Source organism: Leptonychotes weddellii, chromosome 1, assembly GCF_054177405.1.
Source record: "Leptonychotes weddellii isolate Sample4059 chromosome 1, ASM5417740v2, whole genome shotgun sequence".
Lineage (NCBI taxonomy): Eukaryota > Metazoa > Chordata > Mammalia > Carnivora > Phocidae > Leptonychotes > Leptonychotes weddellii.
The window spans coordinates 133,389,180-133,404,266 of record NC_138369.1 but is presented as its reverse complement, the minus strand read 5'-3'; the positions used below and the strand labels follow the sequence as shown (position 1 = coordinate 133,404,266).

Genomic DNA, 15,087 nt, shown 5'->3' with positions numbered 1-15,087 from the left:
AAGTTTTTCTTCTGTTTCTATTTTTTGAAACAGCTTCAGGAGAATAGGTATTATTTCTTCTTTGAATGTTTGGTAGAATTCCCCAGGGAATCCATCAGGCCCTGGACTCTTGTTTTTTGGGAGGTTTTGGATCACTGCTTCAATTTCGTTACTGGTTATTGGCCTATTCAGGTTGTCAGTTTCTTCCTGTTTCAGTCTTGGGAGTTTATAGGTTTCCAGGAAGGGATCCATTTCTTCCAGGTTGCTTAATTTATGGGCATATAGTTGTTGATAATAATTTCTAATAATTGTTTCTATTTCCTTGGTGTTAGTCGTGATCTCTCCCCTTTCATTCATAATTTTATTAATTTGGGTCCTTTCTCTTTTCTTTTGGATAAGTCTGGCCAATAGTTTATCGATCTTATTAATTCTTTCAAAGAACCAGCTTCTAGTTTCATTGTTCTGATCTACTGTGTTTCTGGTTTCTAATTCATTGATTTCTGCTCTAATCTTAATTATTTCTCTTCTAATATGTGGCTTAGGCATCATTTCCTGCTTTTTCTGCAGTTCTTTAAGGTGTAAAGTTAGTTGGTGAATTTGTTTTTTTCCTTTTTTTGAGTGAGGCTTGGATGGCTATGTATTTCCCACTTAGGACTGCCTTTGCAGTATCCCATAGATTTGGACTGATGTGTTTTTATTCTCATTGGTTTCCATGAATTGTTTAGGTTCTTCTTTGATTTCCTGGTTGACCCAAACATTCTTGAGCAGAGTGTTCTTTAGCTTCCAAGTGTTTGAATTTCTGCCAAATTTTTTTCTTGTGATTGAGTTCCAATTTTAAAGCATTATGGTCTGAGAATATGCAGGGAATAATCTCAACTTTTGGTATCAGTTGAGACCTGATTTGTGACCTATGTGGTCTATTCTGGAGAAATTTCCATGTGTGCTCAAGAAGAATGAGTATTCTGTTGTTTTAGGGTGGAATGTTCTGTATATATCTATGAGGTCCATCTGGTCCAGTATGTCATTCAAAGCTCTTGTTTCTTTGTTGATTTTCTGCTTAAATGATCTGTCTATTGCTGAGAGTGGAGTATTGAGGTCTCCTACAATTAATGTATTATTATCAATATGACTCTTTATTTTGGTTAACAGTTGGCTTATGTAGTTGACTGCTCCCATGTTGGGGGTGTAGATATTTACAATTGTTAGATCTTCTTGTTGGATAGATGCTTTAAGATGATACAGTGTCCTTCTGTGTCTCTAACTACAGTCTTTAGCTTAAAATCTAATTTCTCTGATATAAGAATTGCTACACCAGCTTTCTTTTGAGGTCTGTTGGCATGGAAGATGGAGCTCTGTCCCTTCACTTTTAGTCTGGATGTATCCTTAGGTTCAAAATGAGTCTCTTGTAGACAGCATATCGATGGGTCCTATCTTTTTATTCAATCTGCAACCCTGTGCCATTTTATGGGAGCATTTAGGCCATTCACGTTGAGAGTGATTATTGAAAGATATGAATTTATTGTCATCATGTTGCCTGTGAAGCCCTTGTTTCTATAGATTGTCTCTGTAAATTTCTGTTGTATATCACTCTTGGGGTCTTTCTCCTTTTATAGAACCCCTCTTAATATTTCTTGCAGGGCTGGCTTAGTGGTTATATATCCTTTCAACTTCTGCCAGTCTTGGAAGCTCTGCATTTCTCCATCCATTCTAAATGACAGCCTTGCTGGATAAAGTATCGTTGGCTCTATGTTCTTCTCGTTGGTACCCTGAATATGTCTTGTCTGCCCTTTCTGGCTTGCCAGGTCTCTGTGGATAGGTGTGACGTTATTCTGATGTTCCTCCCTCTGTACCTAAGGAATCTCTTCCCCCTAACTGCCCTTAATATGGTTTCCTTGTTTCTAAGATTTGCAAGTTTTACTATTACATGCTGGGGCATTGGTCTGTTTTCCTTGATCTTGGGAGAGGTCCTCTCTGCCTCTAGGACATGAATATCTGTTTCATTCCCCAGATTAGGGAATTTCTCAGCTGCAATTTGCTCAAATATATCTTCTAGTCCTCTCTCTCCACCCCCTCAGGGATTCCAATAATTCTGACATTGGAATGTTTCATGGCATCACTTATTTCTCTAATTCTGTTATCATGGATTTTAAGCTGTTTCTCCCAGGCCTCCTCTTTTTCCTTCTTTTCTATCAATTTGTCTTCTAGATCACTAATTCATTCTTCTGCCTCATTTACCCTAGCTGTTAGGGTATCTAGATTAGATTCGATCTCATTAATAGCATTTTTAAGTTCTGTCAGTTCAGCTCTCATTTCTGGCCTTAGAGACTCTATGTTGCCATTAATCGATTTCTCCATTCTAGCTATCGTCCTCATAACTGTTACCCTGAAGTCCATTTCCAATATCTTGTTTATATCTGTATCCATTTGTAAATCTGTGGCAGAAGTCACAGTCTCTGAGTCTTTCCTATTTGTGGGGGTTCCTCCTCCTAGCCATTCTGTTGACGGGTGGTTGAGGGAATGTACAGAGTCCAAATTACTGAACACAGTCCATGCAAGATGCACCTGTTTTATAGGGACCTTAGGGTTGTCGGCCTCTTGTTCTCTCAACCTGTCTTTTGGGGGAGGGGCCTGCTGTGCTGTTACTCAGGCAACCTTTTGGGCAGAGTTGCCCTACCCCCTGTTGGGGGAGGGGTTGGGCTCAGTGAAAACTGTTTTTTTTTTTTTTTTGGGCTTTTGTTCTCTGGTGGCTTTCCCTGGTGGCTTTCTGTGTCTCTTCGAAGAGTCAGAGCAGAAGAGACCATTTCTAACCCTCTGTCTCAGAACAGAAAGATCACAGTCTGCTGTTCATTGAGCTCTCCAGGCCACTCTATCTACGTTTCTGTCTGTGCTGCTAAAAACTGCAGCATCCTGGGTTGTGTGCCCCTCAGCTTCCAGGTCCAGGCACGTCTCTCCCCTTTGTGCTTCTAAAACCGCCAGTTGCCCCCAGTTCCCATGCATGGCTCCAGGCTCCAGGTTTCAGTCGGGGGGCTGCCCTAAAGTCCTTTCCTCAACACTACTGGTCTGCAAGTCTGTGCCCCATCCCTAGCCCGGGAGGGTTTCACACACCAGTAGTGCATGCTCCCAAAGCCTCCCTCCCCCTTCCGTTTATCTTCTGAAATCTGCCCTCAGAATCATGGCTCCCCACTTCATACCTTGTCACCAACCACCTGCGATATTCTTTTTGTAGAGATCCAGATGTATCTTTTTACATCTCAGGCTGATTTCATGGGGGTTCAGAGTGGTCTGGTAGATATCCAGCTCAATTCAGGGGACTGGTTGGAATAGGGTCCCCTCTTCTTCCACCATCTTTTCTCCTCTCACACTCAATTTCTTTACCTTTTCCCAAACTTCCTAGTCTCTGACCTCATAGCTGGTGTTTTTATTCAGCTTTTAATCTTTTCGTAGATCTTTATTACTTGTGCTTCTTATAGATTCACTTTGCTTTTGTAAATAAGCCCTAGACACCCTGGTGATGTGCTTACTTTCATGTGTCTTATATTCTCTGTTGGTGTTGTTATGCTAAGTGGTCCTATTCACATCCCTCCAAAATGATAAGTTTTCTCCTATTTTTATCATAGAACTAATAATACTGACTTCCTTCCTAGATTTATTTGGCTATTATTATTATCTATTATTGAATATATGCTGCCTTTAATTCCATTGCCTTTGGCATATTATGTCTTTTGTATAGCACATAACTATTTAGAGAATGTTTTATTAATTTCAAATATCATGTTCTATCCTCACCCTATTCTAAGTGAATTTCCATTGTCCTTAGAAAGGAGATCAGTATCCTGTATCAAAAAAAAAAAAAAGAAAGAAAGAAAAGAAATGAGCTTATCAAGCACTTGTAAGCAATCCTAATAACATTCTAGTTTGTATATAAGTAACATTTGGAGATGGTTTATAAATAAAACAAGCAAACAAACATAAAATTCCTCAAGGCATATATAGAATATATTTTATTGCATGGAATGTAATTATCTCTGAGTTCATGTTAAAATGTATATATCAATGTATAACTCTTTTAGCATGTGTATTTATATACTTACATACAAATATGCAAATTATATACATTTTTAATATATTTTAATGGGTATACTCTTGGATTACAATTTGTGTTTTAAAAGCTATTCTTTGAGTCTAAAATCACAGGTACACAATATGAAGAGAAGCATGATAGGATACATGAGCATCTTTATCTTAGGAATCTAAATGTTCTTCTGTAACAGTTTCTATCTTCTCTCTTTTAATTCCTAAAGAAGAAATAAATCTTAGGAATTTCAGTATAACTATATCTGATCATCTAAATGGGATAATCATTTTATATATGTAGTTGATGTTATAAACTATGAAAGGTTACTTGTAACAGATTACTTTGGATAATATGAAAAGAATTTTGGGTATATTAGGATACATGATTTTGCAAGATCTCTTTTATAGAACACAGTCAGTACTCTAGAGTACCTTCAGGCTTCGTCATAGGGCAAGCATTGGCATTTTTAGCTGGGAAACTCATAAAACTTCTGACATAGTTTAAGATGTTCTTACTTAACTCAAGTAAATAGTTTAAGCATATATATGTATGAAATCATACATGGCCACTAGTTATCTGCCCTTATGGTGTCTGCCATATTAAGAGGTAGAAAATAGCCTATTGTATTTGAAATATAATTCATCTGTATTTGGATGTAATGTAAAAAATTGGTATTATTTTTATAGTTATACTGATTTCTAGCTGGAGAAACATTTTCTTTTATTAAAGATGTTTTCTTTTATCATAGATGAAGCTTTTTTTTTTCTTTTTAAAAAGATTTTATTTATTTGAGAGAGAGGCGGGACGGGCAGAAGCAGAGGGAGAGGGATAAGCAGACTCCCGGCTGAGCAGGGAGCTGAACTGGGACCCTGGGATCATGACCTGAGCCAAAGGCAGATGCTTAACCAACTGAGCCACCCAGGTGCCCCATAGATGAAGCTTTTTGAAATAAGTTACCTATTGAAAATAAATTATACCAAGTATACTTTTTAGAAAGGATATATACTTTCCAACTGTACAGAAAATCCTTACAAATGATGAATTTTTATGTGACCAGATTGCAATTTTAAAACTGGGTTGGATATTTTCTTTTCTGGAAGCTACATAGTATGTGTGTGAATATTAGAGACAAGAAAATTAAACTTAGTTTTTCCCAAAGAAAATACAAAAATCCTTAATAGTCCTAATGACACTTACAATAATTAATTCTCTCTAGTGGTAAATGCATATGACTTGAGCTAGTCATCCAGACCAATCTATATGTAGTAGTTCACTTCCTTCTACTCAGCATTCTTAGCCTTCCTGATTGAAGTTTGTACAATTGTTTTTCCTTATATTTCTAGGTTATATAGATACAAATAACTCTTCAAGTAGTGAAAAATTCAGTGAATTAGCTTGTTGTTTTTGCTTAAATAAAACTCTTAAGGAAGTCACTCACTTGCTTTGTCTTCTTTTTTGTTTCAGGGTGCTTTGGTTAGTGCAAGTTCAGATGATACCCTTCATTTGTGGAATCTTAGACAAAAAAGGCCAGCTATTCTTCATTCTCTTAAATTTAACCGAGAACGGTAAGAATGTCTGAGTTAAACAATTTCTTGATGTATGAGAAAAGTATTTCCTGAGAAGTTTCAGGTTAACTTTTGAAAGACTAGATTTTTTCAGAATCTTAATACCTGGAATAATTTGATGTTATGCTTGCTTTTATAGTAGTTTATTTTCATAGAAAATTCGTAATTGATTAGATTCAATCATCTAATGGGGAACTCCTACCATTTCTGTTCTTGCTATAAACTGGCACTGCAGCAGTGATGCATTTTTTTCCCCCTAGGCCATGGTGCTGAAAACTCAGACCTAAAATTTTAAAAGTCAAGTAAATACTAAATGTTTTTTTACACCTTTTGATCGTGGCAGTTATGTCCTACACTAAACTCTTTTGCTTAAATATTTTAACATGAAAAAAAACCCTGAGACAAAAGTTTTAGATTCCAAAAATGTTGGTACTAAGTGTTGAGCAATACTACACATACAAGCTTAATGTTTTCCAAGATGGTAATTTGATCAGAATTTCAGTTCTCCCATTTTAGAATGAAATATTAATAATCAGAAAGAGAAAATTAAATGAATGGATATGGGAAAATTTACTAGATTTTATTTGTAACAAATTACCAAACTTTAATGTTTCTAATGTTGGTGTCAATTAGACCTAGAACATAATTTACATCTACTCAACTGATAATCCCCCTGGAGATAAGTAAAATTTGTATTTCATTATCTGTCTCTGTAATTTAACTGAAAAATAACCTGATATTTGTTTATTATTTGGAAAACAATCTAACTCTTTGCAGTGAATGAGAAGGGCCATCACAGGAAAATTTGATGTTAATGAAAGAAAAAGAAACCCCTGAGAAGTAAATTTACACAGATTAGCAAGTACTATTCAAACTGAGGTAGGTGAATAATGGAGGCAGGCAGTCACTGCTAAGAACTCAAGATAGTGCTTATTTTATTTTGTTGAATGGTAATAGTTTAATAAGGAATCATCACTATATGGACAGAGTTTAAAGAAGTAAATCTGTTTTTATAAGTATGTGAGGAAAAACGATGGCAGTTATGCAGACATTCTTTTATTTACCTGAAGTTTTTTTCACTTGTGTGCATACTGTACTATTTAAATCATTAACCTTCAATATTCATGAATGTTATGTCTACAGTGTTTTAGGATTCACCATCAATTATATTATATTTATTATATCCAGTATATTTTGAGAGGAGGAAATTTATATTTTAGATGTCTGCTAAAACTAGATGGAATTTCTTTATTTAGATTGGATCTAATTTTGGTTATTTTATCTTAAATTTTAAAGTAAGTAATATAGCAGAAATTTCAGGATATTAAAAAATTTAAAGATCAGTCAAGAGTTGTACTATTCCTGTTTTTTATCACTAAAAATATTACCTACGCAGATATTGACATATTGATTTTATCTCTTTCTCTGCTTGTAAGATTTTTGTTTGTTTGTTTCGATGATTTGAGTAGATCTGGCCTTACACTTTTGTGTAGATGAACAAAATAGGTTTTTCACCCTCACAGTTGGAATGTTGAAGGAAATGTTCTGGCCCCTTTTATGGCCCTTTTGGGGGGGTGGGGAAAGAAACAATTGATGGTGATGATTTTCAGTTATAATTTTATTATCTTAATTGATTTGGATTTACCTGTTAGCAACATAAAAAACCAAGCTGACAGTTTTTGGACATATAGAATCATAGAAATTTGTAGGCATTGCTTCTTTTAATGCTTACAAAAGTATGATATCTATTTTTTTGACAAAGATAAATTCATTATCTTAAATTTGAAAGTTATTATCTTGAATTGAAATAATCATTAACTATCACAATTTACTATAGGGAGGGAAATATTTTTAAATGTATGGTGAATGGAGGCTTAGGTCTGTAAAGGAGAATTTAATAACCAAGCATCTTTTGGAACTCTAAGCCTTTTTAAATTAGCCAGTTAACTATGTAAATTTCTATATATCCTTATGTTTGTACCATATATATATTTATATAGCTTATGCTATACATTTTAGGTTTTTATTTATTTTTTCATAGGGCACCTTCAACCTTTGATCTCATATTCTTTGAAGGCAGTAACCATTTAGAAATAGGTTTAGATATTTCAGCTGCTTCTGGGGAATGATCCTTGGACTCCTTTCAAATCTGATTTTAAAGCTAAATATGGAAGAACAACTCTTTTGATTTCTGTGCTACATGATCTGAAAATTAATAAAATAAGACATTCATATTTTAGGCATCTTAATAGTCCTTGCTATCACTGATCATAAATTATATAATGGGAAAAGCTTAGAATTGTTTTATATGGTTTTCAAGTAAAATTCAATAGATAGTCTATGACATACAGACATTAAATTATTTGTACTTATTATATCAGAGTTATTTTTTTCTATCTGTGGTGTTCTGCTTTGATATCATCAGAGTACTTCTAAGGAATATTAGCTAAGCTGCAGGGAAGGAATATTTTAAGAACCCTATAATTTATGAAATTATCTAACAAACTTGATCCATCAGAGTTGGCTTTTGGGGAAGTTTATAACCCCAATTTAAAATATGCTATTGCTTTATAAAGGTAATTTGCATTATGTTTATTTTTAAATTTTCTTGAATAATTAACATATTTACCTGGTTTGACATTTAAAAGATGTAAGTTGTATATACAATGAAGGATTTATCTTCTACTCCTGTTCCTTGGACACTTAGTCCCCATCAATGGAGGCAAGCAGTGTTACTTATTTACTATATCTTTCCAGAGATTTATTATGTACACATAAAGGCAATTATATGTAACATAATTTTTGCCTTATGTATATATAAGCAAATATGAATATACATGTTTCTGTAACACAAATTATAGCATGTTATACAGTTTTGTATCTTGTTTCACTATCTTTGTAATTTATTCTAAAGATCATTCCTTATCAGTATATAAAAAACTTCCTTATTTTTTTTCTTTTTGATGTGTGTGTAAATGTTACCAAATCAAGAAACTGTGTAGGGGCACCTGGTTGGCTCAGCTGGTGGAGCATGAAACTTGATCTCAGGGTTATGGGTTCGAGCCCCATGCTGGGTATAGAGCTAACTTAAAAATAAAATCTTAAAAACACATTAAAAAAACAGTGTAAATGTTAAGTGTACACCATGAAATAATTTACCCATGTTAACAAACACAAGAATCAAGAAACAGAAAATTACTAGACCCACAGAAACCCCCGTTTTACCTTTCAATCACTACCTAATCCCCAGGTGTAATACTATCCTGATTTCAAACACTATAGATTAGTTTTGCCTGTTGTTTGGAAAATTATAGAAGTGATATCATACATATATTCTTGTTTATGTTTGGCTTCTTTTGCTCGATGTTCTATTTATAAATTTCATCCATGTTGCATGTAGCTATAGTTAATTACTTTCATTGTTATGTAGTATTCAATTTAGTGAATAGTCTTCAGTTTGATTAACCATTCTACTTTAATTCTTGCTTAAAATTAACTTTTGTATTTCCACTTAAGTTTTAGAAATAACTTGTCAAATTCCACAAATACATTTGCTGAGATTTTGATTAGAAAACTAATTTGAAAAGATATATGGATTCGTGTTCATTGCAGCATTTATAACAGCCAAGGTATGGAAGCAACCTCAGTGTCCATCAATAGATGAATGCGTAAAGATGTGGTATGTGTATGTGTATGTGTGTGTGTGTGTGCGCATGCACGTATACACACACACACACGCACACAATAGAATATTACTGATCCATAAAAAAAGAATGAAATCTTACCATTTGTAATAGCATGGATGGACCTAGAGGGTACTATGTTAAATGAAATAAATCAGACAGGAAAGGATAAATACCATATGATATCATTTACATGTGCTATCTAAAACAAAACAAGACTTATAAATAGAGAGAACAAACTGGTGGTTGCCAGGAAAGGGGGTGGTGGGCAAAATAGGTAAATGAGATTAAGAGGTTCAACCCTCCATTTACACAATAAAGAAGGGAAAAAAAAAAGAAATACTTTGAATCTGTAGATTAGTTTGAAGAGAACTGACATATCCCATGATGATGGGGGATGGCAATATTGATTCATTGTCATTCATGATGACAACATTGAATCATTCAATCAATGAACATGGTATATGTTATATCCCTCCATTTCCTTAAGTCTTTTTTTATTTCTCTAAATAACATGTATAAATTTCTCTGAGGTCTTCCACATTTTTTTAGGTTTAGTCATAATCATTTTTTTTTTTAATTCCAGTGTAGTTAACACACAGTGTAATATTTGTTTCAGGTGTACAATTAGTGATTCAACAATTCCATACATCATCCAGTGCTCATCACAAGTGACTCCTTAATACCCATCTCCTGTTTTACCCATCCCCACTCCCACCTCCAACAGTTTATGCTCTATAGTTAAGGTGTGTTTCTTAGTTTGTCTTTCTCTCTTTTTTTCCCTTTGCTCATTTGTTTCTTAAATTCCGTGTACAAATGAAATCATATGGTATTTGTCTTCATGAATGACTTATTTCGCTTAGCATAATACTCTCTGGCTCCATCCATGCTGTTGCAAATGGCAAGATTTCATTCCTTTTTATGGCTGAGTAATATTCCACAGTATGTATATATAAAAACACAGACACACACACACACACACCACATTTTCTTTATTCATTCATTAGTCAATAGATGTGGCTGTTTCTTTAATTTGGCTATTGTAGATAATGCTTCTAAAAACATGGGGGTGCATGTATCCTTTTGAGTTAGTATATTTGTCTCCTTTGGGTAAATATCCAGTTGTGTGATTACTGGATCATAGGATAGTTCTATTTCTAACTTTCTGAGGAACTTTCATACCATTTTCCACAGTGGCTGTACCAGTTTGCATTCCCACCAACAATGCACAAGTGTTCCCTTTCTCCACATCTTCTCCAACACCTGTTGTTTCTTATGTTGTTGATTTTAGCTATTCTGATAGGTGTGAGGTGATATCTCATTGTAATTTTGATTTGTATTTCCCTGCTGATGAGTGATGTTGAGTATCTTTTCATGTGTCTGTTAGCCCTCTTCTTCTTTGGAGAAATGTCTCTTCATAACTTGTACCCATTTTGGAGTGTTCAGTTGTATCAGGTCTTTTATATTTTAGATACTGACCCCTTATTGGATTTGTCATTTGCAAATATCTTCTCCCATTCTGTAGGTTGCTATTTAGTTTTGTTGATTGTTTCCTTTGCTCTGCAGAAGCATTTTATTTGATGAAGTTGCAGTAGTTTATTTTTGCTTTTATTACACTTGCCTAAGGAGAAATATCTAGAAAAATGTTGCTACTGCTGATGTCAAAGAAATTCTGCCTTTTCTCTCTTCTAGGATTTTTATGGTTTCAGGTCTCACATTTAGGTCTTTAATCAGTTTTGAGTTTATTTTTGTGTATGGTATAAGAAAGTAGTGCAGTTTCATTTTTTTTGCATGTAGCTGTCCAGTTCTCCCAACATCATTTGTTGACGAGACTGTCTTTTCCCTATTATATATACTTTGCTCCTTTTTCAAAGATTACTTGACCATATAATTGTGGGTTTATTTCTGTGTTTTCTTTTCTGTTCCATTGATCTTTGTGTCTGTTTTTGTGCCAATGCCATACTGTTTTGATTACTACTGCTTTGTAATATAACTTGAAGTCTGGAATTGTGATACATCCAGTTTTGTTTTTCTTTGAAGATTGCTTTGGCTATATAGGTTTTTTTTTTTTGTGGTTCCATACAAATTTTAGTATTATTTGTTCTAGTTCTGTGAAAACTGCCTTTGGTATTTCAATACAGAGATTGCATTAAATGTGTAGATTGCTTTGGGTCATATGGATCTTTTAACAGTATTTGTTCTTCTACTCCATGAACATGAAATATCTTTCCATTTGTTTGTGTTATCTTCAATTTCTTTCATCAGGGTTTTATAATTTTCAGAGTACAGGTCTTTTACCTTGGTTAAGTTTATTCCTGGTATTTTATTATTTGGGGTGCAATTATAAATGAGATTGTTTTCTTAATTTCTCTTTCTGCTGCTTCATTATTAGTGTATAGAAATGTAACAGATTTCTGTGCATTGATTTTATATCCTGTGACTTTACTGAATTCATTTATCAGTTCTAGTTGTCTTTTGGTGGAGTCTTAAGTTTTTCTGTTATACAGTGTCACGTCATCTGCAAATAGGGAAAGTTTTACTTCTTCCTTTCCAATTTTGGATGCCTTTTATTTCTTTTTGTTGTCTGATTGCTGTGGCTAGGACTTCCAGTACTATGTTGAATAAAAGTGGTAAGAGTGGATATTATTGTCTTGTTCCTGACCTTAGGGGGGAAAGCTCTCAGTTTTCCCCTTCGAGCATGATATTGGCTGTGGCTTTTTCATATGAGGTCTATTATGCTGAGGTATGTTCCCTCCTAACCTACTTTGTTGAGGATTTTTATCATAAATAAATGTTGTATTTGTCAAATGCTTTTTCTTCATCTATTGAAATGAGGATATAGTTTTTACCCTTTCTCTTATTAATGTGATGTATCATGTTGATTGATTTGTGAATATTGAACCACGCTTGCAACCCAAGAATAAATCCCACTTGATTGTAGTGAATGATTCTTTTACTGTACCATTGGATTTGATTTGCTAGTATTTATTGAGAATTTTTGCATCCATGTTCATCAGAGATAATGGCCTGTAGTTCTCTTTTGTGTGTTTGTGTGTATGTGTAGGGGGGTCTTTATCTGGCTTTGATATCGGGGTGTTACTGGCCTCATAGAATGAATTTGGAAGTTTTTTCTTTTCAGTTGCTTGGAATAGTTTGAGAATAGGTATTAACTCTTCTTAAAATGTTTGATAGAATTTGCCTGTGAAGCCGTCTGGTCCTGGCTTTTGTTTGTTGGGAGTTTTATTTGATTACTGGTTCCATCTCCTTGTTTAAAATCAGTGTGTTCAAATTTTCTGTTTCTTCCAGCTTCACTTTTAGGAGGTTATATGTTTCTAGGAATTTATCCATTTCTTCTAGGTTGTCCAATTTGTTGACATATAATTTTTCATAATATTCTCTTACAATAGTTTGTTTTTCTGTGGTATTGGTTGTTATTTCTCTTCTTTCATTTCTGATTTTGTTTGAGTCCTCTCTCTCTCCCTCTTTCTCTCTTTCTCCTTCTCTCTTTCATGAGTCTGGCTAGAGGTTTATGAATTTTATTTATTTTTGCAAAGAATCAGCTCCTGGTTTCATTGATCTGTCCTATTGGTTTTTTTGTTTGTTTGGTTTGGTTTGGTTTGTGTATCATTTATTTCTGTTGCAATTTTTTACTATATCCTTCCTTCTGCTGTTTTTGGGTTTTGTTTGTTCTTTTTCTGGCTCCTTTAGGTGTAAGGTTAGGTTGTTTATTTGAGATTTTTCTTGCTTCTTAAGGTAGGACTGTATTGCTATAAACTTCCCTCTTAGAGCCACTTTTGCTGCATCCTAAAGGTTTTGGCTTTTTGTTGTTTTTTTTTTAATTTTTTTATTGTTATGTTAATCCCCATACATTACATCATTAGCTTTAGATGTAGTGTTCCATGATTCATTGTTTGTGCATAACACCCAGTGCTCCATGCACAACGTGCCCTCCTCAATACCCATCACCAGGCTAACCCATCCTCCGACCCCCCTCCCCTCTAGAACCCTCAGTTTGTTTTTCAGAGTCCATTGTCTCTCATGGTTCATCTACCCCTCCGATTTCCCCCCCTTCATTCTTCCCCTCCTGCTATCCTCTTTTTTTGCGCTGTGAATTGTGCAAGACTGTTGAATCTCAGATCTATACCACTGAAACAAATAATGCAATATATGTTATGGCTTTTTGTATTTTCATTTTCATTTGTTTCCATGTAATTTTTGATTTTCTCTTTGATTTCTTGGTTGATCTATTCACTGTTTAGTAGCATGTTATTTAACTTCCGTGTATTTGTGGTCTTTCCAGATTTTTTCTTGTGGTTGATTTCTAGTTTCATAGCATTTGGTCAGAAAGGATGCATGTTATGACTTTGCTCTTTTTGAATTTGTTGAGACTTACTTTATGGCCCAGTATGAGGTCTATTCTGGAGAATGTTCCATGTGCGCTTGAAAAGAATGTGTATTCTGCTGTTTTAGGATGCAGTGTTGTGAATGTATCTGTTAAATCCATCTGGTTCAATGTGTCATTCAAAGCCACTGTTTCCTTGTTGATTTTCTGTTTGGATGATCTATCCATTGATGTAAGTGGGATGTTAAAGTCTTCTACTCTTATTGTATTAGGATCTACTAGTTCCTTTATGTTTATTTGTTATGTTTATGTATTTGGTGCTCCCATGTTGAGTGCATAAATATTTATAATTGCGTATCTTCTTGTTGGATTGTTCCCTTTATAATTGTAGAGTGTCCTTGTCTCTTATTACAGTCTTGTTTTAAAGTCAGTTTTGTCTTATGTGAGTTTGCTACTCCAGCTTTCTTTTTTTTTCTTTTTTTTAAAGATTTTATTTATTCATTCATGAGAGAGAGAGAGAGGCAGAGGCAGAGGGAGAAGCAGGCTCCCCGCGGAGCAGGGAGCCCGATGCGGGACTCGATCCCAGGACCCTGGGATCACGACCTGAGCTGAAGGCAGACGCTTAACTGACTGAGCCACCCAGGCATCCCTCCAGCTTTCTTTTGACATCCATTTGCATGATAGATATTTCTCCATCCTCTCACTTTCAGTCTGCAGGTGTCTTTGGTCTGAAGTGAGTCCATTGTAGGCAGCATATAGATGAGCCTTTTTTTTTTTTTTTGGAGTGGGGGGGAAGGGCAGAGGGAGAGAGAGAGAATCTTAAGCAGGCTTCATGTCCAGTATGGAGCCAGAGGTAGGGCTCAATCTCACAACCCTAAGATCATGACCTGAGCCAGAATGAAGAGTCAGATCCTTAAGCAACTGCACCACCCAGGCACCTCAGGTCTTTTTTTTTTTATTCATTCTGTCACCCTACGTCTTTTGATTGGAGCATTTGGCCCATTTGCTTTCAAAGTAATTATTGATAGATAAGTATTTATTGCCGTTCTGTTACCTGTTTTGTCATTGTTTTTGTAGTTTTCCTCTGATCCTTTCTTCTCTTGCTCTCTTTCATGGATTGTTGGCTTTCTTTAGTGACATACTTGGACTCCTTTCTCTTTATTCTTTGCATATCTATTAGTAGTTTTTGATTTGTGGTTACTATTAGGTTTGTATATGATATCTTCTTCATATAGCAGCCTGTATTAATTGATAGTTACTTAAGTTTGAATCCATTCTTTACTCCTCTCCCACCCATGTTTGAGGTATATGATGTCATATTTTACATCCTTTCATTTTTTAATTCCTTGACTGATTTTTATGGATATACTTATTTTTACTGATTCTGTGCTTCCACTTTTTTATACTTCTGCTAATATTTCTTTTCCATTTAAAGTGTTCCCT

At 34.7% G+C, this 15,087-nt stretch overlaps 1 protein-coding gene across 1 annotated transcript in view; it reads left to right on the top strand.

Annotated features, from left to right (window-relative positions):
- STXBP5L (syntaxin binding protein 5L) overlaps positions 1–15,087 on the top strand; it is a 341,807-nt gene that overhangs the window by 62,555 nt on the left and 264,165 nt on the right. The window contains exon 5 of the mRNA XM_081815272.1: positions 5,519–5,619. Coding sequence (XP_081671398.1) covers positions 5,519–5,619 — 101 coding nt within the window. The remainder of the gene's footprint in view (positions 1–5,518; positions 5,620–15,087) is intronic.